The 25,720-nt window shown below is 39.4% G+C and overlaps 1 protein-coding gene across 1 annotated transcript in view; it reads right to left on the reverse strand.

The window, feature by feature from the left end:
* Nucleotides 1-25,720, reverse strand: part of MYO3B (myosin IIIB) — a 392,885-nt gene that overhangs the window by 207,551 nt on the left and 159,614 nt on the right. The window contains exons 10-11 of the mRNA XM_042446679.1: nucleotides 18,921-19,076; nucleotides 79-175 (exon numbers count right to left, since the gene is read on the reverse strand). Coding sequence (XP_042302613.1) covers nucleotides 79-175; nucleotides 18,921-19,076 — 253 coding nt within the window. The remainder of the gene's footprint in view (nucleotides 1-78; nucleotides 176-18,920; nucleotides 19,077-25,720) is intronic.

The raw sequence follows: 25,720 nt of genomic DNA on the forward strand, positions 1-25,720 counted from the left end.
TACTAAGAATGTCTCAAAGCAGACAAGAGGAGGAGGTAAGATCACTTTTGGGGAATTAATTATCTTGGCATACCTTACCTCATCCAGGACTTCCAGGTTTACTAGATCATCATCCGGAGAATATTTGTCAGATGCATCAACTCGATAGGGTCTTCGAGTGTGTATTCGCTCATGCCTATAGAAGTATCAGAGACTCTGTGTAAGAATAAGCTCCTCAGACAGCTAAAAGGAATAAAAGTTCAGTGTGTGCTCTGTCTTCTTCCATGGAAAATTTTTTGAAGCACTTACCCAATTTTCTGCAAGAAATCAAGGCCCGGGTATTCCCCTTCCCAACCCTCTCCCATAGTTTAGGCAAGCCCTTTTAATTTAAATGGATTTTCAGCTTTCAGCTAGTTGAAGCAGAAGGATTTTTTATTTAATATTGTTTAAACTATGCTTTGAATATGTTTTCAACTATTTTAAATCAAAGTCTTAATTGGATGGTTTGTCATTTTGTATTATATTGTTTTAACTATATTTTGTTTCAGATGATATTGTAAGCTGCCTTGTGTTCCATACTGGGTGAAAGACAGGATAAATAAAACCAAATAAAGGCAAATGGCCAGACAAGTATTAGTTGGGGCTGCTGTATAACACAACCCTCATCTTGATTCAGAATCCGTCACACTGCAAGATTATCTAACCACGAGTCCTGCAAAACCTGGCCTCTGCAAAACCTGCCAGATTCATTTTTATTTGACCTGGGTGGGCAGCCCTTTGACAGTCTTCCAATGGCTTCAGAGACTGTAGTTGCTGCTGCCTGAAAGTGCCAGAGGCCAGAAGGATGGGCTTTTGCTGCAGGTCACATTGATCCTTGGATAGGATAACTTGGTTTTGCTTCTACTGTATTTTGATATGCTTTTGTATTTGTGTTAACTGTACAATGAACTACTAGTACATTGTTTCATTTAGGTTTATACTCACTGTGAGATATCTTGACTAATCTATTAACATTTGTGTCAGTCTTGTAACTATAAGTGAATTAGCATTTAATGTAATACCAAAGGTGTTCAGACTTAACCACTATATTAACCATTTAAAAGATAGAATGACCATCTTCATGTTTAAAAAGAAGTTAAAACAACTTTACCCACCAATTGTCCATTGGTTATTGGTACAAACATATGGGATTGCCTGGGCTTCTGAGACATAATCTCCAACATTTCACAGATGAAAACCAGGACACATGTGGCCAAGCAACATCAGAGAACAGGTCAAGATGGCAAAAATTACCAATGAGAAAGGACAAACAAGCTAGGAAAGGTTTGCTTTTGCCTGAGCCTACTGGGAAGGGCAGAGCTCCTCCCCTCTTGTCTTCTCCCCTCCTCCGCTGAGTTCATTGACTACAAACTACTTTTGCACTTTGAAGTTTGTAGCAGCTGAAGGAAAGTGAGGACAAAGGGGGGAAAGGAAGGAGGAAAGACAAACCTGGTCATTTTAAAAGCAGCTGAAAAAATGGGATGTCAAAGGATTAATTGGGATTGTCCCTGTCAAATAAGGATAGTTGGAGGGCATACAACTACAATTCCTAAGTGTTTTACAAGCAATAATTAGACTGCTACAAAAGTTCTAGTGTGAATAAGCACAATGACAGAACTAAAAAGGTGAACTGTAAAACAATTTTTAAAAAGGTGTTAAAATGCACCAATGTGGAAACACTGTACAATATTCTTATCTTTTTTTTTTTCAGAGGATGCATATAGGCTGGACTTGTTTTAGGCTACCTTGAGCCCTACAAATAAAAAGAGGGGGCACAGCAATCCCAGTTAACTCTATGAGAATTTATTATGATTATACACATTATACTGTGTGCTGTGCTTGTGCAACATCAGACATCAAAAAGCTAGTAAGAGTAGTAAATATGGAGGAGAGAAATGATAAGTGTAGTCATTGGCTCATTGTACAATCTGGAGAAAGACAAAAATGGAGAGCCAACCTCACAATTCATGATACTTCTTCTTTCACAAGAACCACCACCAGCAGCATGTTAAGCCTTCCAGAAGACTCAGCAGCAGCATGGGATCTAGGAAATGGCACAAGGGTCAAAGAATATGCATTCATCAGGGACCCTTCCACACTATACAATCATAGCACTATTATTCCACTTTAAGTGCCATGGCTGAGCCCTATGGACTGCTGGAGTTCATAGTCTGGTCAGAGGCACCAGAGGAGCCCTCTGGGTAAGAATTCTCAATGGCCCACCCTAAGCTGCACATACTAGAATTCCACTGAATTCAGCCATGGCAGTTAAAGTGGAATCATAGTGTTACAGCTGTGTAATGTGAAAGAGCCCCAGCTCTCTCTACGTAACTACTCTCTCATGCTATCAGCTCGTTCTTGGCTTTTTGGTATGCTGGCATTGTTTAAATACAACTCACATATCAGTATTTTTGCACTGAGCCAATCAGTCTGGGTCCAGCTGAAAACAGTTAGAGATTGATGCAAAGGATTTATAATAGTGGCAGGCAAAATGTTTGCTCCCATATGGCCTCTGTGGGTGCAGGAGGCAATTTTGCAACATGAGGGAAGGAGGCTGTTTTATGTCCAGGAGTGGACTTTTTAAAAAATCAGGAAGTGAATGAGAAGTGGTTAAAATCTCCCAAGGGAGGCAAAAATATGGCATAAAATGACTGCCACATGCTCTAGAGGGCATGAGGATCCTTTGGAGGCAAAAGGTCTTTTAATTTTTTGTTTTGCAGGTGGGATGTGGTGGAAGTACAGCCCTCTAAGATCTCTTGGGGGGCAATATAGTCCTCTGACCCGCAGCAGTTGCCCACCCTCTGCTTTACAAAACTATGGCCTGTTACAGACAGCCAAAATAAAGCTGCTTCGAGTCACAGTGGAGATATGGTGTTTCAATTATGCATGCGTCCTAAGAGTCCAGAAGCCACACCAAAGCCATGCTCCAGTCCTTAGGGCTGGAGCGTGGCTTTGGTGCGACCTCTGGACTCTTAGGACACATGCATCATTGAAACACCATACCTCCACTGTGACTCGAAGCAGCTTTATTTTGGCTGTCTGTAACAGGCCTATGTCTATCTTCTACCCCTGCTTGCCCTGCATATGTCCCCCTCCCTGGAGAAACATAACCAGGAAGACTCAGAAAAGCTCTAAGAATTTAGCCAGAGCACTACAACCTTTCCACTCAGTGTGGATGCAACCCCAAAAGGGAATGGAACCAACTTCTGAGGCTATTGGGCACATTTTGCCACCTGCATAATCAAGAAATGTTTTCCTGTCCTAGCTCCAGATGACCATATTGCCTGGTTAGTTAGGTTTTGGCCTAAATAAAGAAGTAGCAAAACCACCTCTGAGGAGTGCTTGCCTAAGAAAACCCTATGAAATTCATGGGATCACCATAAGTAAACAGGCAGCTTGAAGGCGTGCACACACACACACACAGAGGTTTTAAGCAAACTCTGGGTCCATTGGCCTTGTGTCTTTTTTCCATAACCAGGTGACCCCAGCACTGGATCTCACCCATCTCCTAATCTTTGCCTGCCCCAATTCTGTGACACCAGAAAGACCCGACTATTCCTATGGACTTTATCACACAGGGGGAAATCGGGGGTTTAAAAAGCATTTTCCTGGGACATTCGCACAATTGCGGGAAAGATTTTTCCACACATTGCGATTAAAGAGGACTTATCCCAGGAAGATGCTCCAGCAACAAATCATTTGCGGGATTTTCCCATGAATGATTTGTTGCTGGAACATTCTTGGTTATTCCCAGTTTAAGTCCTCTTTAATTGTGATTTCGTGAGAAAATCTTTCCCGCAATCATGCGAATGTCATGGGAAAATGCCTTTTTAAACCCCCTATTTCTCCTGTGTGATAAAAGCCTATGACATCCTCAAGGGACACTCCCCCATTCCCAGTCTCGGATTTTGGTTCTAAAATCTCAGAGAAAGGAATGTTGCTTTCCTTCCTGACAACTCCACGTATCTTTCTCTCCAACAACCACATGATTTCCCATCATCTTCTAGCAGCCAGTGCCCATTGTCTATGTTGGAAACAAAGAGGCCTCTGTGCTTGTTTTTTTAAAAAAGCAACTAGGACTAGAGAGAAACTTTGCACTCCATGTCTTGTTTTCATATCTATGACATGCAGACTGTGCTTAGTTTTCATGTCTTGTTTCAATCTTTATGAAAACTCTATAGATTCATGCCTGAATCTAGCTCAAGCCTTTTTTTGTTTGTTTGTTTGTTTTGTTTCCTGCCTCCAGGTTACTCCTCCACTTTTCTCCAAAAGTCAATGTTTCACAACCGCTTGTCTAAGAAGGAAGCATCCATGAGTCTTTTCTGCCACAGGATGGCTCATACACACATACATGAAAGTTAACATTAGGGACTCTTTTACCAAAATATAACTTTCTTTTGTCAGTCTACTCTCCCATTTCTAATGGATTTCAAGTTTTCTTTTTTAGCAGAAGCTCATGTTTCACTGGGGCATGCTGCTGCACTCTGCTTTATGTAAATGTTAATATTTCCTACAGTCTAATGGTAGGATTGACCCCAAGTTCTATATGCAACTGGAGTCATAACAACTCTTCCACATTCCCTTCACTCTTTCCCTGTTCCTCCTCTCACTCACTCCCCACCACATAGCCTTAATTTGACTATTTGCCAGGGTTGCAGCCAAAACAATGGGCTTTGCCCTTACCTTGAACTTTGTGAAAGTTTCTCCTTGTATGCCCCTGGAATTGGTCCAAGACTACATTTCTGAACCATGGTATCTACGGCATACTAAAATTGCAGAGTATTCAAGACTGCTTCTCATTGCAGATTAACTGACAGGCTCATATAATTAGAGGGAGAGGCATACTGTTCCCGAACCTCCCTATAATCTGATTACATGGAAGGAATCTTTGAAAATACCAATTAACATCTTTTGTTTTAAATTTGGAGTCTCAGTTTCTAAAAGGAATGTTGAGGTCAGAAATATTTTTGTAATAGAAACATTGGTACAGTACATCCCCCCCCCATGGTATATGCAAAAGCCCAAGAGCTTTATTATTCCCTGCAACCAACATAATCAAAAAAGTAGAAAGGAATGCACCCACTGAGATACAACAGCACCCTGCTGGGTAACATTTAGCATTGATCCTCAATGACACTCTGACAGATTGCTCCTGTGCAGGACTTGCTGTGTAGAGGAAAATTCCAATCCAATGTCATTCAAGAGCATGCAAGCCAGAACAACAATACTAACACCTTTCCGAGTGTTAAGACCAGCACTGTATTTGTATTCCCTGACTACAATAGAGCAACCTCTTTCCCAGACAGAAAGGGGACTCTACTTTTTTGTGCTTGGCTTGGCAAGCCACTGTGTGTGTGTGTGTGTGAGAGAGAGAGAGAGAGAGAGAGAGAGAGAGAGAGAGAGATTCCAGTGGCATGCTCAAGATTGTTAATGAATTTAAAAAATTGCACAAAGCAATCATGATGAATCTGTTCAAAACGATAACAAAATCTATGACTCATAATGGAAAAATATAGGCTGATCTTGCTAGGCTGCTGTCCATTTAATGCTTGTAGAGGAAAGGCTAATGGCTATAGCTCAGTAGTAGTGTACATGCTTTTGCATGCAAAAGTTCCCTGGTTCAATCCACAAAATCTCCAGGTAGAAGTGGGAAAGATTCATTTCTGAAAAAGAGAGCTCCTGCTACTCAGTACTGACCCTCATGAGCTAGATGGCCCAGTGGTCTGATTTGATATGGCAGCTTCCAGTTTTTACATCTGAGGGATATTGCCACAGTGACAGCAAATTAAGTCTCTGATTTGATGCTTTGCTCTATTGCTATCAGCTGATGCTATCCGATGAAAACAGGGATTATGACAGTGTTTACTGCTGGTCTTTCCTTAGAGAATCTAAGTATCCCCAGCCCCTATTATCATCTATCCAAATGATCATGTATTCCTCCAAATAATTCCAGACATGACCTTGTCCAAACTGCATTTCACAAAGGGTTTTGCTTTGCTATATCTCAAAAACAATGAGCAGTCTATATGGCACAAATATTTGTCTTGGTCAGAAACTGGCATTTGTCTTTGAACAATAAAAAGATGTTTACTGGAGTTATTCTTTTACAGGCAGGCCTATGGTATTATTATTATTATTATTATTATTATTATTATTATTATTATTTATATAGCACTGTAGATTTGCTGTATTTATATAACGCTGTAGATATATTAACAGATCTTGGTTACTATTGTATCCATATCAGAGTAACCAGATGTCCTAACCACAAAGGAGGACGAGGCACCATAAAATATAGAACATTCAAGAAAAATGTAAGACCTTGGCAAAATAAAAGCTAAAAACACTAATGTAAATTCATGCTTCTTAGTGATGCTCAAAATGAAGGACATTTTGGAATTTCTCTTGGACAGAAGTTTGAAATATAGGACATGTTCAGGAAGATGTCTGGTCACCCTGATTCATATGCAAGGTCTGTTTTTGGCCCCTGAAGTGCCTGTTAGCATAGCAACAATTATTATTTTTTAAATCCCTCTATTTAGATCATGATTGCTCACATAAAAAGTGTTAGTGGATTTGTTTTTAAATCAACAAAATGAAAAAGCCCCTAAGAGTTTTGTTTTAGTGATGTCTGTTGCACCTTAAATCCCTCCTCCCCTACAAATGCTATGAACAGCTACATTAACAAGGAAGAGCCTGATAAGAAGGAGTACAGAATCCATTTAACATAATGGGACTACTTACTGGTGAGCACAATAAAGAATATATGAATTCATTAACAATCTCGGTAAATAAACTTGAGCACTGTATAGCCTTTCTTCTTCTTTGTTCTGGAGTTTACCATACTTAAGGTTCTCAGCCTCCTGGCTGAAATACCCTCAAGGCACCAGATTTTGGAAACTAAGTAGGATAAGCTTTGGTTATACTTATATGGGAGACTGCTCCCCCCCCCCCCCCCCCCCCAAAAAAACCCCAGGTGCTGTAGGCTATGTTTCAGAGGAGGGAGCTGGCAAAACCACCTCTGAGGAATCCTTGTCTAAAGAAACCCTATGAAATCCATGGGGTTGCCATAAGTGGGCAGGTGAATTGAAGGTTCTCAGCTGTGAGTAAGTCACTCTCACATAGTTTGATTCAGTGTCACTGTGTAATTGAAACCAGATGATATTTATTTATCCTGCCCTATATCCAAGGATCTCAGGGTGATATACAATAACATCAGTCTAAATGGTTTTAAACAATATAAAACGGCAAAATAATTTTAAAAAATTAAAAACATACTAAATGATTCAAGAAATTCAAACAAAACAGTTTAAAGCTAGTTAAAACAATAAAAACAATGCAAAAATATACACAGATGCAGATTTGGATGAAGCTAATTAGGCCTCAAAGGCATTTGTAAAAAAAAAAAATAATGTTTTTACTTGGCACCAGAATTACTTCAATGTTGATGCTAACCAAGCCTCTAAAGGTGCCACAGCAGAAAAGGCCCTCTGTCATGTTCTTCTGCAGAGTGCTACCCCCACTGGTGGGATACAGGGCCCTCCAGCAGGCCTCTATCCTCAGGCAGCCATGTGTAGGTGATAAAGCTTTGTGGAGGAAAAACGCTTTTGAGTCTTCTGCTTTTCTGCACTGGGGCCAACCTGAGGCAGTGGCCAAATCAGATTGAACACTGGAATGGCTATTTCAGGAGTCAAAAGGACTCGGTGGCATCAGAGATTGCTTCAGTTTTCCCAGGTTAACTTCCCACTGGGGCATTGGTATAAAAGGAAATATAGGAAACTGCCTTATACCACCCCAGATGACTACTGATCCTTCCAATGTAGTACTGTCTACTCTGACTAGTACCAAGTTTCCAGGGTCCCATACAGATCTTCTCCATCACCTGTTCCTTTTAACTAAAAACACATTCAGTGGAAGAAAACAGCAAATTTATCACTGACTAGCACAAAAGCAGCTGAAGCTATCTGACTGAAATTTTGCTGAGTTAAACCATTTTTTAGGGCCTACCATACCTCCAAATGTTATGCAAATGTATATTAAAAAACAAACAAGTTATAGCCACTTTGGTTTTCCTAGGATCCGGATGCAGCCCGAATTAGAATTCAATTCGGGAGTGGTAAGTCAATTTTAAAAGCTGTGCGATAAGCTCCTGGGTCTGATCTGATCCAGACTATACTGCAGGAGAAAAGAAAGGCAAAACTGATTGGGAGAGTAGCAGCTTTCTTTGTGCTGCTCTACATGCCCTTGTAGCACTTCTGTTCTCTGTCCAAGGGGTAATGGTAATCAAAGCACGCCTTTTGCTGAATGAATTTTTCCTGTTCAGCAAAAGGCATGCTTTAACAACTATCTTTCCTCAGGAAGACAATGGAAGCGCTACAACTAGGGTTGACATTACATGGTGGTGGGCAGGACTTTCCCAGTCCCGCCCCATCCCCATTCCCGGGTGGCTGCCCAACTCTGGGCTCCCAGGGCTGCTGCCTGCCTTCTCTAGAGTGTCTTGTCTCTTTATATAAGCCTGTCCATGTCTTGAGATCTTCTGAGGAGGTCTTTCTCTCTGTCCCTTCACCTTCACAGGTAGATGTGGAAGGAACACAGAGAGATCCTTTGGGAACTCTCTTCCTATAGAGGTTAGACTCCTTGCTATCCTAAACACCCTTTTCTTTGCCAGGTTTTTTGAGGGTTGACTGCTCAGGGGCCTTTTATAACGTATGGTGTTGTTTATATTAATTGTTCTTATTATAATTGCTTTTACTTTTATTGACAGTTTAATTATATTTGTAACTTTTATATGATGTAAATGTTTTAGTTGTACTGTTTACATTTTTGTAAGACGCCTTGAGTCCTAGACTGGAGACATATCTACCAATGTTTAACAGATGAAACCTGGGAGACATGTGACCAAGCAACATCAGAGAGTGGTCAGGATGGCAGAAGTTATAAATGAGGAAGAACATACAAGCTAAGAGAGGATACAGCAGTTTGCTTTTGCCTGAGCATAGAGAGAAGGAAACAATTCATCCACTTTCTCTCTTCACCACCCCCCTTCCAGGTTTACTGACTACAAACTGCTTTTGCACTTTGAAATTGGTTTGCATAAACTGAAGTAAACTGAAGACAAAGGGGAAAAGTGAAAGGAGGAGAGAGTAAGTGGGGCATTTTAAAAGAACCTGGAAAAGTGGGATGACAAAAGATTAATTGGGCTGCCCCTGGCGAGTAAGAACATTTACAAGTTAGGGACTTCTCTCTGTCCACTTTTCTCACATCATGCATAATTTCATAAATTCTGTCATATCTCTAATTGCCTTTTTCTGCTTCCTCAAATAAAGTCTCAAACATTCTAACGTCAATCTTTTCTCACAGGGGAATTGCTCTAGATGTGAAGGCAGAAGCAAGAATAAAGAATAGCAACCCAGGTAGGTGAGGTACAAGCACTGCAGCGTCTATATATCTGTACAATGTGTCAAACCAGTTCCTCGACCAGTTTTTATGGTGGTTATATTTAAAAACAAAAATTTACAGTATCTTCCATGTTCGCTACACTATGTAAATTAAAAGCATTGTGTGTCTTTGTCTGCACAATTTATTATGCAAATAATAATGTCTGGTTTATTTATTGGATTTCTGCTCTGCCCTCACACTAGAATCAGGCTGGCAATAATTTGGTGAAATCATAGCAAGTTGTTAGCAGTAAAATAAAAATAAAAATAAAAATGAGCAGGGCAAAGAAAATGTTAGAACTGTGCTTTCAGCTAACCTCTCCTTAACCACTTGAAATAACAGGACCTTGCATTTTCTGGGTGATTTTCAAGCATTGATGAAATCTTCAGAAGAAAACAATTCTGCACTGGAAGAGTGCCCTCTGAATGTTTTTGTAATCTTATTTTGGTGCATGGATGGTTATATCACCATTTTATTTGGAATTGGGGGCACCTTATACCCACAGACTTTTTATACTAAGCCATTTCTAACTGCTGACAGTTTGCAAATGAACTACTTTTCTAAATAAATATAAAACTCCCACTGTGTTTTCCCCTTAGGCAATGGAAAATGACGGGGTTGTATATGTGTTTTTAAACTTGGTGAGGTTACCCTAAAAAGCACATGCTGCTAAGAGAACCTGATAGTCAAATATCACTAAAATGCAGAAATCTCTCTGTAATCAAATTCTGTTTCACAGAAAGGCACCAGTGGGAGGAACCAGAACACCACTGCTCTTCCATTTTCAACCTTGTCCTGTAGGTGTTTTGAAACCAGCAAATCTTTATCACTGAATAAAACACAGTGATAAATCTATATTGGCTGGGGTTGGCAGTGAATAAAGAGGTCTATATCAAGTTCCCCCAGTAGGTGGGTATGATGGTACCTGTAGCCCAATGCATCTATTGTCATTACTGCAAAGATCTGACAAAGAAAGGCAACAAAAGCCAGCCATGAAGACTCAAGAGTGTGATTTGCATGGATTGTTAGATTGTTAATATTTTTAAAACTACAACCCAGAAACCCAACCAGAAGTGTTCATAGCTGTGCTGGTTGAGTAATTATGGGAGTTATACTCTAAATAAGCAGCTTTTCTCAAATCTGAAGGCAGTTGGGGTTCAAATACATTTGGAGGATAGTGGAGTCCAATGTGTATCCTTAAATATATAGCTGTGTTAGTCTGTAGAATCAGTATGTAGAAAGACCTTATAGCACCTTTGAGACTAACTAAAGAAAGAAGTTGGCAGCATCAGCATTTGAAGACTTCAGTCTACTTCTTCAGGTGCATATGAGTCTACAAAAGTGCATGCTGACAACTTCTTCAAGTATATATATTACCTATGGAGTTTAGAGATCTGTAAGGTGCATTACAAGCCTTTGGGCTCCTGCAGTCATTGTGCTTATTAGTTTTAAAGAGAAGTGAGGAAGACCTTGACTGTGTGTGTATATGTCATCAAATCATCTGTCAACTTGTGGCAACACCTGAGGAAGTAGTCTCAAGTCTATATGAAAGTTCATGCTATCAACATATATGTTTCAGTTAGTCTCAAAGGTGCTGCAAGATCCTTTTCCATAGTAAATTTCATAGAGTTTGCTTAGGCAAGGACTATTCAGAGATGGTTTTGCCAGTTCCTTCCCCTGAAATATAGCCTACAGCAACTGGTATTCATGGGTGGTCTCCCATCCAACTACTAACCAGGGCTGACCCTGCTTAGCTTTCAAGATCAGATGGATTCTGGGGCCTTTAGGGCATTTAGGCAGCATCCACCCCTTGGATACATGGACCAAATTAGGTGTGTAACCCCTTCGATGCACGCCTAATTTGGTCCACCTGAATTCCCACTTCAGTCTGTTATTTTTACTGCTATTATTATTTCATTTATGTCCTGCCATTTCCCCAAAGCTGGAATTGAATACTGGTTTGCAAAAATCAAATACAGTTAAAAGCACTTGCAAAGATGTAACTAAACACTGTTAAAAGTTCTTGCATTCATCTCCTAAAAGCTTGTCAGAATAGGGGGGAAAATCACTTGTTGATGAAAGGACAGCAAAGATGGGGCTTTTCTAGCCTCCCTAGGTAGGGAGTCCCAAAGCCTGGGAGCTACAACAAAGAAGGCCCTCTCCCATCATCCTATGAAGGTAGTGTGACCAAGATAACTGCCTCCTCCAGAGAGTGTAGATTCCCAGGCATTCTCATATCAGACCATACGGCCTTTCAGATACCCAAATGGTGTAAAAATCTTTATAGGTCATAACCAGCACGGTGCCCAGAAACAGACTGGTAACCTTGTAATGCTCCTGAAACAACAACAAAAAAAAAAGTCACATCTTCCCTGTTAACTGTCCCCAATCAACAGCTTGGCTGCAGCTCTTTGGCCCAAGTGAAATTTCTGAGCACTTGTAAAAGACAAGTCCACATGTTACAGTAATCCAAACAGAATGTCACTAAAGCATGTGTCACCACAGCCAGGAAGAATGGCAACTGGTACAACTGGTACATTTCAACTATACAGACACATTTCTGGCCACTGCAGAAAAGTGAGCTGAATCCAGGAGAGCACTTAATCTGTTAACCTGCATATTTGAGGGAGTGTAACCCTTTCCAGCACAGCTTGAATCCCTGTTTAGAACACTAAATAGCAAGACTGCTGGGATAAAAAGAACTAGACCAGAATAATCCATTTTTCCAACAATGGGAAACACACTCTCATCCCCATTTTATCAGAACACTGAATTATTGCCTTGAAGCTATTTGTGGTACACATTATGTTCTCCATCCCATACCCCACTTCTCCTGTTCCCCAGGAAGCTTTTTAAAAGCAATACTCCCTATTTTTAAGATGTATAGAAATAACATTATATATAGTCTGTATTCCATTACTGTTGGGGGCGGGGGGTAGAGAAGAGGTGGATGTGTTGTATTTGTAAGGGAAAATGTCAAGAAAGTGGGAATAGCCAAAAACAGACCTGGTGACCTCAATTACATAAGCCTGGTACAGTTCAAATGTTAAATGTCCAGTCCAGGATGATAATCATGCCTGAGAGTTCTGCTCTGAGTACCTTTTGTAGGCATCACAATGACAGCACCTTAATTGCAACATCACACATGGCACGACTATAATAAGAATCTGTGTAATCATTAGCATTTACAATGTAATCACTGCAAAATGGGAGCTGTTCTTGCCCACAGTAGGTTTTCAGGTTTGCAGTATTTCCCCCTGGTATTCACCCAGACAATGTCTGGAAGAAACAGCCTTTTTAAAACCACATTTAATTCTGCATGCCCATCATTTTATGATCCAAGAGCTATTCTTGGCTTTGCCTGGTGTTATCTGCAAGTGCTAGCATAGTGTACAGAGGAAATTACAAGCTGGGCACAAGCTAGTTTCTTAAAGCTAATTGCTTTCAAGCTGGAATTGGAACTGGCAGAATAACTGGCTCTAGTTGTAAGACCTCCCTGCTAATGACAGGCTGCTGTTCTGAAAGGGCTGTCTAATGAGACACACAGCACACTGCATGGACCAGTGGGTGGTGTGATCTGTTGTTTTAAAGTCTTGGGTCCTGGTTCTAGCATGGACAAGTCATCTTGGGGATGTCACCAGTGATGTACTAGTAAATTTTGAACTGCTGGCACTCATAACAATTTTTCTCATAGTCATACTTCCAAGAAGTGCTCAACAACAGAGTGAGTTATGTCAATCTACAATTTTAAAAAAAACAAACCTGTTCATCAGTATCTACTGCCACCTGGAGCAGGTCTTTTGTAAAGGTAATGCATCTCCACTCCACATTCAAACCAAGTAAAATAAAAAATACTTTTGCATAACAGCAGGAATAACTCACAACAATTTATTGCTGCTGGGAAAATTCATTTTCTTTCCAGCTATTGTTGGGATTGTGGGTAACATCAGAGCACATAAAGAAGCATGAAGAGAACAATGTTACATATCCTCCTAATCAAAAAGTCTTTGCACTTCATCTTGCTCCACTGCACTGTATATCACTGTTTCTCAGTCTTATCCAGTGTAATCTCCTCAGAATGAATGAGATTGGGAGAGAGTGGACCTTCGTATTATTAGGGGTTTTTTTTCCCTTCAGTAACAAGAGAACTTCATAAGAACAGCCATATTGGATCAGATAAAAGACTTCTGAGTTCAATATTCCATTTGTACAGTGCCCATGCTGTTGCCTGTGAGAAGCACACCTGTTGTCTCATGTTCCCCAGTAACTGATATACGGGGGAACACACTGACGATGATACTGATACTGGAGGTGACTTCACACACTGGTTAACAGAGCTTAAAATCATTCATGTTAATGCTAGCATCACCCATTGAGTTAATGCATTACTTTAATCAATGTCTTATCCCAATGATTTGTGCTAACACTGCACATTACACATTACTAACTTGATGTTTTTCATTTTAAAAAACTTTAAAAACAGAAACATGCCCAGGCAAAGCCAATGTCATTCCAAAATAATAAAAAAGCAATTATGAAGATTATTAATAAATACCACTTGTTGCTTCTCCCTCCCAAATTTAAATACTGCATCATTTTCAAAAATGTCAGTCAGTGGGGAGAAAAACAGTTGAATTATTTTCCCCCTAATGAGAACAAATAATTTAACACAGCATATTGCTTTTTACATCTAACTTTTTTTTTGCTTGCAACATCATTTTTGTGCTCTAATGGACACTCACCTGTCAAAGTCATGTTTTTGTTAAACATTGGTTTATATCTATTTAACTTGTTTTATACGCATTCAGCTGATTTGTCTGGTTTATATATGTTCAGTGAATTTACTGAGTATACGAAGAGTGGATTAAGAGACCTTCTTAGGCTGTGCTGCCCCAATGTTTGAATGCATTCCCCTTGGAGGCCTGTCTGGTACCAACGTTGATTTATTTCTGGTGCCAAGCCAAACATGTTTTTTTCATTAAAGCTTTTGAAGAACAATTTATTTCAAGTGTACATTTACATGGTTCTTAAACCTGTTTTCAAAGTAGTTTTAGCTGTTGATTTTAAAGTGGACACAATTATTGTTGTATTTAATGTGTTTTATACTGTACAAATCAGTTATGCTTTTAATTTTGGAAATGATTTAAAGTTTTTGGATTGTACACCTCCCAGAAATCCTGTGATAAAGGGTGCAATGGAAATGTTTGAATACATAAAATGAGTAAATAAGTGAAAAACAGTGTTTTTAGCTTCTATCATATGAATAGCAAATACAGGAGGACTCCAGTATCCATGGGATTGGTAACTGCATTTTCACTTACACGTGTCTGGAAAAAAATGGTTCACCCATGGATTTTGGTCCACTATGTGAAAAACCTGGCTGCATGAACCCACCTTCAGACCCAGAAAATAATAGGCGGGTTACACACCGCCATTAAAGTACGCGCAGAGCGCGTACTAGGGTTAGTGAGGTGCGGTGCTTCCGCACCTCCCTAACCCTAATACACGCTCTGCGCGTAAAAAATGATGGTGGCCGTTCCAGACAGCCGCCGCCATGAGGATGTCACGGCCACACCGCCTCTATACGGGGCGGCGCGGACGTGACGTCCTCGCTCCGCGCCAGGGCGCCTAGTGCGCCCTTAGCATGGACCAGGTTGGGGCTCCGCTTTGCGTCGCTGGGTGCAGCCTTCAGACAGCTGCGCCCAGCGAAGCAAGGGAGAAAGGGGCCAAGCGGCCCCTTTCTCCTCCTCCCTGCCGCCGTGGGGTGTCCTTGGGGCTTGAAGCCCCAAGGACACCCCTTTGCAGGCTGCGAGGAAGGGGCCTTTTGCTGCTTCCCCACAGCCTGAAAAGCGGCGGATCGGGGCCTCAGCAGCTGCCGTTCTGGCAGCTGAGGCCCCGATACACCGGGGAAAGGGGCGGGTACAGCCCGCCCCAAATGGGCGGTCTGTAACCCGCCATAGTCTCTGAATATACTATCCACACTTATTATTTCATGAACACTTATAATGGGATCCCAGAAGCCCCATTTGCTCATTATAAGAAAAGCTTTATAAATCTTATAAGAGGGCCTTTTCATAGTACAAAGTTATAGTGCTATTTCACACAAACTGGGGCAACATCACTCTCTCTATCCCTTCCCCAGATTATAAACCTTGCAAGTGGTCAGACTAAAATGAAAAATTGGTGAGATACTTTTATACACATTGAGGCAGGTTTTTAAAAAAGTTCCATCAAGTGCATTAATTTGGTGCAATTTCTGAACCCAGTGAGATTCCTTTCCATAGCAGGATTTAAGGAGTGTTTATGGGTGCAGAATTCAGGCTATTCCACAATATCCAAGCACCCAGAGTCATAAAACATATCTTAATATGAAGTAGAAAAGTTGTTTTGATTAGCTGTCATTCTCTCCTATGGTTTGCAAAAAATGTAACCAACTGTACAGCACAGATGGCTGAGACCAGAAAACATTGTGTAAAACCTTTATGTGACAATGTTGTAAAATGCCTACTTGTAGGCCTGGTTCGGTATGAATTCTGCAAAATATGTAACTCTAGAGGAGTAAAATGCGCCATCTGGTAGCACTTGTGAACATTATTTTTAAAAATATTATCAGGGTCTACACATGCTGCAAAGTTGAGATGGGCATAAAACATAAGGTTTTGAGGTAGTACGGTAATCAGTACCATTTCAGACTAAGGATGCGGGAAAACACAATTTTTTGCATGGTCCCAAATGGGAAAACCCTTCTGCAAACCCCAGAAGACTGAACTAAGTTATTTTCCCCCCCTTGGATGTCTTATTCACAGAATATTAAGTTATGTGAATGTTGTTAAAAAGATTCAACTAAAATGGTATTTTGCAGCCTTAAATGATTCAGGCTACTCTGCTACTTCAGGCTTCACCCTAACTTGGCTGTATGTACAGAACAGGGGCTCATTCATATTATACAATTATACTGCTATGATTCCGCTTTAGCTGATATGTCTGTAATCTATGGTATCATGGGCCTTGTAATTTGGTCAGAGGCAACATAGGAGCTCTCTGGCTCAGAATTTTAAATGCCCCTCCTTAAACTTCAAGTACTAGTATTTCATAGGGTGTTGCATCTTCCCTGTTAAAAATTCAGGTGCTGATTAATGAACAATTTTGTGCAATAGCACTATAACTTTGCAGTATAACTTTGCACTCTTATAAGGTTTAGAGAGCTTTTCTTACAATGAGCAAATGAGGCTTTTGAGATCCATATACTGAAGATGAAGTTCATGAAAAAAAAAACCTCCTGCATTCCCAGGCTCACACAGTATATTTACACCCAACTTTTTCCAGGCAAAGCATTCTCTGAAGGTGCCAACCACAGATGCTGGCAAAAGTCAGGAATTTTTTTTTCTAGAACATGGCCACATAGCCCAAAAAATCCACAAAAAAACATGGATGCCAGCCATGAAAGCCTTCAACTTCACATTCATGAAAAAAGTATTGATAGTATATTCAGAATCTATCATTTTCTGGGTCTGAGGGTGGGTTCACACAACCAGGTTTTTCACACTTGAACAGCAGTGTGGCCATTTGATGTTTCTCCCAGATTCTCATATACATGGCTATTTTTTTTTTAACTATCTATAAATTGCAGCTGTCAAGAGGGAGAGAATATATACATGGCAGGCTAAAATACTGGCCTTGTGAAGTATATATAACTACTTGAACTCTTACTTTAAAAAGGTGTGCAGAATAATTCTCCTTGTAGTGACATCAAGAAAGTCAACCTCACCTTGAACATGCATTTATTACTTTCTTTTTAAAGTTTTACTGAGAGGCTTTTGATTTTCAAATAACCATTAACTGTGTCTGGGTAAGCACATACATTTTTATGACTTTTGAATCATGACATTTAATTTTCTTCATCAGCATTAGCAGGTATTTATTTACAATAATGGTTTACAGCTTATCTGGTGCTAGGCAAAATTCATATTACAGAATGATTGTTGAGCAGAGGAAGTGTGTTCATTTGCATTTAAATTCACTTTGAAAACAGTGAAATTCTGCCACCCTCTGGACAGCCATGAAATCAAGAGATGTCTGGCGCAGCTGGCTTCCAGATTATATGTGAAAGAACACTCTGCTGGCAAATATTTAAGTACCAAATCTTATACAAAGGAAGATTGGCAATATTAAGTCATAGAAAAGCAATCAAATTCAGCTTTGCAAGCAGTGGTTAACGAAACTGTAATACCTTTACTGTTTTGTCCCCTTAATATGCCACCACTATTGATGGACAGCACGGCATTGTGGTTTGAGCATTGAACTATTACTCTAGATGCCAGGGTTAGAATCCCAGCATGGCCATGAAACCTACTGAGTGACCTTGGGCAAGTCACACTCTCTCAGCCTCAACAGATGGAAATGGAAAACCTCTCTCAAGAAACTGCTAAGAAAACACTGTGATAGGTTGACCTTAGGGTTGCCACAAGTCAGAAGTGACTCAAAGACACACAACAACAGTAATTGATGACACATTACCCACATTTTGGGGATATATTCTATTGCTCACATTTGATTTTTCTGCAAAAATATGATAAAATAGGAAAATCTTCCCTGTTAAAAGTTCACTTGCTGATTAATGAACAAGTGTGTGCAGTTGCTGGTATTAGCAATAAATCCAAGAAACTACTAAAATGCAAAGCTTCTGTTATGGCTGAGTGCATTTACAAGGAATGAGTGAGAATGTTATTTCTCCCTGTCTTGAAGAGCTCTCCCTTTATATGGGATGTAATAAGGAGTGTGAATAAGGATCTGTAATAACTAGAGCAGTCAGGTCTAGCTATGGGCAGCCACACATGCATTATAACAGATAACTCCAGATGGTAAGATGTATCCCCGAGTCCATCAAGATATCTCTAGCCCAGGAGCTGAGATGTGTGTTTTTCTAGTTGCTATTGAACAACAGTTCCCATCAACCCTCTTCAGTGGGGGCTGCAGTTCAACAACCTTCAGGGCTAAATAATTCCCCAGTATTGCTTTAACTTCAGTGTAACAAGGATGAGAATCATGAGGTAGAATTATACCTCAAAGTGTAGCTCTCCATACACATCAACTTTGTACACAGATCATTCATGCTTGTGGCAGGGGGAGACCTCTATTACTGCATATGGCATCTGTATACTTCTGAATCTTAAAGTCAAATTGGATGGTATACTTACAACATTTTTTGCAAACGTGCTCACTCAGATAGTAAAAGATTGTTTGCCTGTGAATTTTCTCACCCATATAGCTTACATTTAGCTTACTTTGTTTTGTAATAGGACTTCGGAAGGTGAGCACAAATTCATTTGTAGGTTCTATTGCTGATCTTTGATCTCTGAGGAAATCCCACTGTGAAGGGGGAAATCATAGGGAAAACCTATGTCTCTTCAAACTCCATTTGACCCTCAGTAATCTGGAGAAGGTAATAGGAATTTTTACAGTACCTTGTCTTGGCTACTGAGCCTAATTGTTGTTGAGCTTGAATGAGATCTGCCAGTTGTTTCTGGAGTGCCATGTCTTTACCATGGGCTTGTCTTATGAAGGGATGTTCTAAAAGATGAGTGACAGAGGGACGTTTTTCAAAGTCCTTAATTAGACACCTGAAATAAGAAAGCATCTCTCAGGTTACCTACACATGGGTTGACATTATATAAAATACAACATTTAAACCACAAAATAGGTATTTCTATCAGTGGATCTCAATCTTTGGTTCCCATAGATTGGACTGCAGCTCCCAGAATCCCTGGCTCTTGGCTATGTTGGCTGGGGTTTCTGGTAGTTGTAGTCTAAAATCATCTGGGGATCTAAGGTCTGTGAATCACTGGCCTTAAATATAACAGCCCTTTTACTTTCTATTAGAATGGAATTTTGCAGGAAAGCCTCAGCTTTTTTACATGTTATTGGACTGAATTTAACTAAATTATGACTACTGCAGATATCAACCAAAATTTATTTGAAAGGAAACAGTCATCTTGGAGTGCTTACATGTAATAAAGACAGGTCCCAAGATAGTTGTGATGTGACCTGACCTGGTGAAACCAATGTAACTTGTAAATCACAATTAATTGAGGAGTTATACAGTACTTCTAATTGAAATTACTAATTAACTTGAAAGGGATTCAAAGTGGAGAATTCTAAGTTCACCAATATAAAGGACTGGTTTTATTTTTATTTATTTTTATATATTGGAGTTTATCGCATCGTGTTCCGAGAACGTTTTTGGAACCCGATTGGAACAGAACACTATCAACTTTACCGCACGTTTATGTCCCCATCGGGTTCCCATCGGGTTCTACATACCCCTCAAAGTGTTCCATATGTGTTCCTCGGAGGGAACGGATGAAAAAGTGATCCAAGCTTGTGGAAACGTTTTTAAAACGGTCCAAGAAATGTCAGAGCGGTAATGTAATCCGTTCTTACTTCCGTTCCCATGTTCTGCCTTGTTGTGATTGGCTGAAAGGACTTCCCTCCCTGCATTCTGTTTCCCAAGCTCTAGCCTGGCCCTGGATGGGGCTCCTCGATTGCAGAGTCCTCCAAAGCCTGGCTGGGACTTGAGAGAGGCTATCTCCCCAGCTCTAGCCTGGCCCTGGACAAGGTTTAAAAATGTAGGACCTTCTTTTTAAAATTTCCTGGCCAGGAAATTTTAAAAAAAAGTCCTACATTTTAAAACATTGTCCTACATTTTTCCCATTTTGGAGGTCCCCAGGGATGGCAACCCTATGTTTATGTATATGTATAACATTTTATATATATATATATGTGTGTGTGTGTGTGTGTGTGTGTGTGTGTGTGTGTGTGTGTAAAAGTATACATACAATATATATACAATATACATATTTTAAATATGTAATATATACAAAATATATATTATATATAATATAAATATATTACACACAATATATACATATATATACATATATATATACAGTATATAAATTTTTGTATATATAGATTGCGGACTATATGTGTATATACATATGTGTGTGTGTGTGTGTGTGTGTGTGTGTGTGTGTCTATATGTATCTTGTATATAAAAAGATTAGGTTGTGTTTGCACAAATATCTCCCTGTAAAAGCCTTTTGTTCTGTGTATGTGGTACTCATGAACAAGAATTCACTGTTACAAATACGCATGTGCAAATATTGAAACGTTCTCATACTTATCACGCTTCCTATAAGGACAAATGCGGTAAATTGTATTCCTGTAACGTTCTCGGAACGTTTTACATTTTTGAATGCGATGATATCTGTTCCCATAACGTTACCTCTTGAAACGTTTTGGGAACAGAATAGAAACGTTTCAGGCACTGATGCGATAACCTTCATTATTTTATTTTAATACAACGCATGTGGGAGGGAGGAAAAGGGAAAGTAAACCAGTATGGGTAGAAATGACTGAGGGAAACTAGGGGCATCTGTTTGCATGTACAATCTTAAATATTAAAAAAAAATGTTAACAAAAAATGGAAAGACATAACATGGGGATTCAAAATTTAAAGGAATGGCAGTTTGACTTTAAATGAAGCAAAATTATTGTACTACACTTATAGAAACATACTGAAAGTGCTGAAAGGCCACACAATTTCTTTTAAAATGCTTATTATATTATATCTGTTTGAATTAGTTTATTAAACGTGCTTTCATTCAGCATATTGTTCAAGAATGATTTGAGAAACAGAAAGATAGACGCTCTAATGTACCATGATGATTATTCTTCACCATGCCCTATAATTTCAAGAAGTTTCATATCCGTCTAGTTGAAACTGAATTTATTGACCACACATTTTCAGAGCTGCGTGTTTGATTCTACATTTCACATTTAAAAACCTCCTGTGATGTTTATTTCACAAACACATTTTAAGCACTTAAAGACAGGAGCCATTCTACACAACCAAACAACAACATATTTTTAAAATTAAACCAGTGATTAGCATGAAACTCAATGTAGTCTCTCTCATGTATTTACATCTTTATATATCATTTATATTACATATTTCATGAACAACAAAAGGACAAAAATAAACTCACCTCACAAAACTCAGCCTTTATTATTTCTAAAGAATATAAACGCACAAGTCCTAAATTAATCCACCAGTGATATCAGCCTGCCAGAATAACTTCCATATCCTTGTTTACCAAGAAATCTTCAGAATATTTTGATGATAGCTTAGGAAACGCTCTAACAACTGATCTAGAGACTTTACCTATTTGAACTGGAGCTTCCTGATATAAAAACTAAAGCAACAACACACACAAAAAACCTACTTTATATCTATCCTCCTACTGCAGAGGTTATAAATACCACTCCCGCCCTCCCATGAGAAGAAATCCATCACTGGTCTTTTATAGGTTCTGGTTTCCTTTGTTTTGTTGCCCATCATTTTTTAAAAAGTCAGTGTGTCCTGATATAAAATATTATACTTGTCAATCTCTACAAGTTTATATCCTCTCCTGTGGAGAAGGTGTTATAATCAGAAAATAGAAACCACTACAGCAAGGGAAAAGTGCAAGCTGTTTCAAAATTGTTGATTTTTAATGGCACACTACTTGTTATTTAGAGCAAATGTGTAAAATTAAAGTTCAGTGTGAAAAGTGAACCTGGAAAAACTATGGCTCCCACTGGCACACTTGGAATACAAGGGTTCATTGAGTTTTGGAAACCAAAAAGAAGCAAAGAGCCTCTTTAATCTTATGTGTAGCCATCTCTTTAGTATCAGCCATCACTACATATGTGAGGAAATCCCTATGGAGCAATCCTATAACACAGAGGAAGTAGGTAGCATCTGATGGGAACATGCAACTTCCTGGCAGCAATTCACATGGAAGGTTTAAAAAACCAGGGATCTACCCCTGTTTGCATAAATTACTACCAGTGCAGTATCCCATTCAGACCCTATTTTAAAACTTCTTTGTGACTGCAACCATTGGACCAGCCAACATGGGCTTTTTTGTGCATATTCTACAGGTCCAAAATAATCAGAGATATACACCTAAATCAGTTGGCCCTATTAAGAAAGAAAGGATCAGTACATTATATGTATATTTAGAACAGCAATGAAGATGACTAAGAGCCCAATCTTAACTAACCAAGATGATAAAGGGCTAATAGACCTGGAATCTGTGCTGAGTCCAAATTCCTCCCACTATAGAGGTTTAAAATTAGAAGTTATTCTTGCACTGGCCTAATTTTCTGTTGGTTCTTCTGCTGGTAGATCTTAGCTGGATCTCTGAGCAGCTGGCAAAATGGAGTTCTGCTGATAGGAGAGCAGTTCCACTAAAAGGACCTTCAGAAAGCAGGAAATTTCTCATGTCAGAAGATACATGTACATAAGCCTAATCCCCTACAAAATGCCAATTTTTAAATTAGGATTGCAAGGCCCAGTGGGATATAACAAATGTTTTTCTAATTATGATTTCTGAGCAGAAATATATTCTCTTGCTTTCACACTCTGTAATACTAGAAATCACTGAAGTATATGACTGAAGGCTGGTATAAAAATAACTATACAGTTTGAGTCAGGCAGTGAAATTGACTGACAGTGGATTAAAGGGCAAAGGAAAGAATTACTTTACAGAAAACTTAATTTGAATTATTTGGTACCAGTTATTGTGGGAATCAGTAGCTCTTTTTAAAGACTGGATAAATTAGTAGAGGATAAAACTATTATTAATCTCTACTGTTCAAAGATGTGCTGTTGTTGTTGCTGTTGTTGTTGTGTGTCTTCAAATCACTTCTGATTTATGGCGACCTTAAGGCAAACCCATCATGGGGTTTTCTAGAAATGTTGAAGCTGAAAGAAAATTTCATGTTGAATTATTTTTTGAGGGGGGCAATGCCCTCATTCCTCCCCCCACCAGCTATATCCTTGCATGTTTTCATCCTTTCCCTGTTACATCATCTCTCAGAGTCCAAAGACCTTTATGTGACATTGACATGATCTGGCATTTCTGTACACTGATTTGCCTCATCAAGTGATTGGATCTTTCCTAGACTTATTCAAATCTAAGTCAGGACCGGGGAATCTGTGCCCCTGTTGGTGTTGTTGAACTCTAGTTCCCATCACCCCTAGGCAGCATGGCCCATGGTGAACTGAGCCAGGAGTAGAAATTCATCAGTAGTTGGAGGACTGGCATTTCCCTTTCTCTTATCTGTGCATATTTTCTATGGGATTTGCTAGTCCTAAAGTTCAGGTATGTTTAATAAGTACTTCATTCCATGGTCTAAATGGTGGTTTTGTAGGTTCTCCTTTCTTGCTGAAGAGACTTAAAATCAGATGACTCTAGGATCCAGGATGAACTGCCCTGTTAATACTCAAGGGAACTTTTGTGAGCAGCTGTCATTCTCCCTTCTTAAAACTGATCTAGCACTCAATTTCCAGTTTCTTCAGGGGAGATTAATTTAATGGACCATTCTCAAATCTACCTAGTTGGCATCACCATCAGAAGTTGCTGAGGTTACAAGGCATGCTAGTTTATGAGATGAAGCTGCACAATAAGGGGCAGAAGATTCATACAAAGATAGAATAATCATTAGAAAGCTTTTTCTTCTACAGAGATTAAATTAAATCTTTTTAAAAATCATGAAGAAACGATGGATGAAGCAGAGAAATGACACAAGTATATGTTTAAGCAACACATATGTCCAAGCAACATGAGAGTGTGGTCAAGATAGCAAAGTTATTAATGAGGAAAGAAACACATACTAACAGAGGCTGAAGCAGTTTTGTATTTTAAAGGAGGAATTTTGCCTTAAACACATAAGGCACCATTCATTATGATATGTGTATATATGTGTTTGTCTTGGGCAGCTTTAAAAAAAAGCCCATAGCAAACAACATTATTTGGGGTTTCTCCTGAGAATCAAACATAGGTGAGGCCAGATAGACATGCACTCCTCTTGCACTCTTCTACTATTTTGTTGTTGTCAGTATTTGCCTTTAAATTGGCTTCAGCTTACAATGACGCAATGAATCAGACCTCTAAGAGCCTCCGTCATCAATGGATCTGCTCAGGACATATAAACTCAGGTCTGTGGCTTCCCTGATTGAATCAGTCCACCTATAATGCACTCTTCCTTTTTTCCTGACATCTTCCACTTTATCAAGAATTACCAGTTTTTTACAGTGAGTTAGGCCTTCTCATGATGGGTCCAATGTATAATAGCCCCAGTTTATTAATGTTGTCTTCTGATGGGATTTTGGCTTTTATTTGCTAGGACTTGTTTAATTGCCTTTTTGCTGGCCCACAGTATCCATTTGCCATGGCCAAGTTTATTTCCCATGAAGTAGACAGTAGACACTAAGGTGGCCATCATTTGCTTACCTTCCCAGCATGTATTGGTGCTGCCTCTATTTGGGGGAAACCACCCACACACTGTTTGGTCTGACACACAGACACTGTTTGTTGATCCAGCATTTTGTAAGAGGATATTATCCCCAGGTGAAAATACAGAACCTCTTACCAAATGAAAGATGGAGTAGTAAAACACATTAGAAATTACCATATACTGTTGGGAATGATCTAACAATTTGTTGTTGTGTGCCTTCAAGTCATTCCCAATGTATGGTAACCTTAAGGAGAACCTATCAGAGGGTTTTCTGGGGCTGAGAAAATGTTAATCTCCCAAGGTCACCCAGTAGGTTTCTGTGACCGAACAGGGAATTGAACCTTGATTGCCAGAGTCGTAGTCCAATGCTCAAATCACCACCATGCTGGCTCCCATTTAACAGTAGTAAGGCACATTTTTATATAACCACTGAACTGGCCTTTTTGTTCTAATATGATCTTGTGCACAGTTTCCTAGAAATAAGCCCTACTGAACATAGTAGGACTCACTTGCCAAGGAAACTTGCACAGTCTTGTGCTGGACACATACTGAAATCAGTAATATGATAATTAATTGTGTAACCAAATACAGGAATATAGAATCGAAGTGTAAAGATCCAGTTCCAGCTAGTTCTCAAATGAACATTGCAAATAGGCATGAGTTACTGCACAGACATCAAAACTCATGTTAATGCTTCACATATTTTGTGTGAATCAATTTTGATTCTATTTGGGGAATCATATTTATAATCTAATGAGAAAGAAAATTCAAGCTGTAATAAATTTCACCTAAACATTAGGGTTGCATCCACACTGCAGAAATAATCCAGTTTGACACCATTTTAACTGTCATGGCTCAATGCTATGGAATTCTAGGAACTGTAGTTTGTTGTGGTACCAGATCTCTCTGACAGAGGCTA

Source organism: Sceloporus undulatus, chromosome 1 (assembly GCF_019175285.1).
Source record: "Sceloporus undulatus isolate JIND9_A2432 ecotype Alabama chromosome 1, SceUnd_v1.1, whole genome shotgun sequence".
In the NCBI taxonomy this organism is placed as follows: domain Eukaryota; kingdom Metazoa; phylum Chordata; class Lepidosauria; order Squamata; family Phrynosomatidae; genus Sceloporus; species Sceloporus undulatus.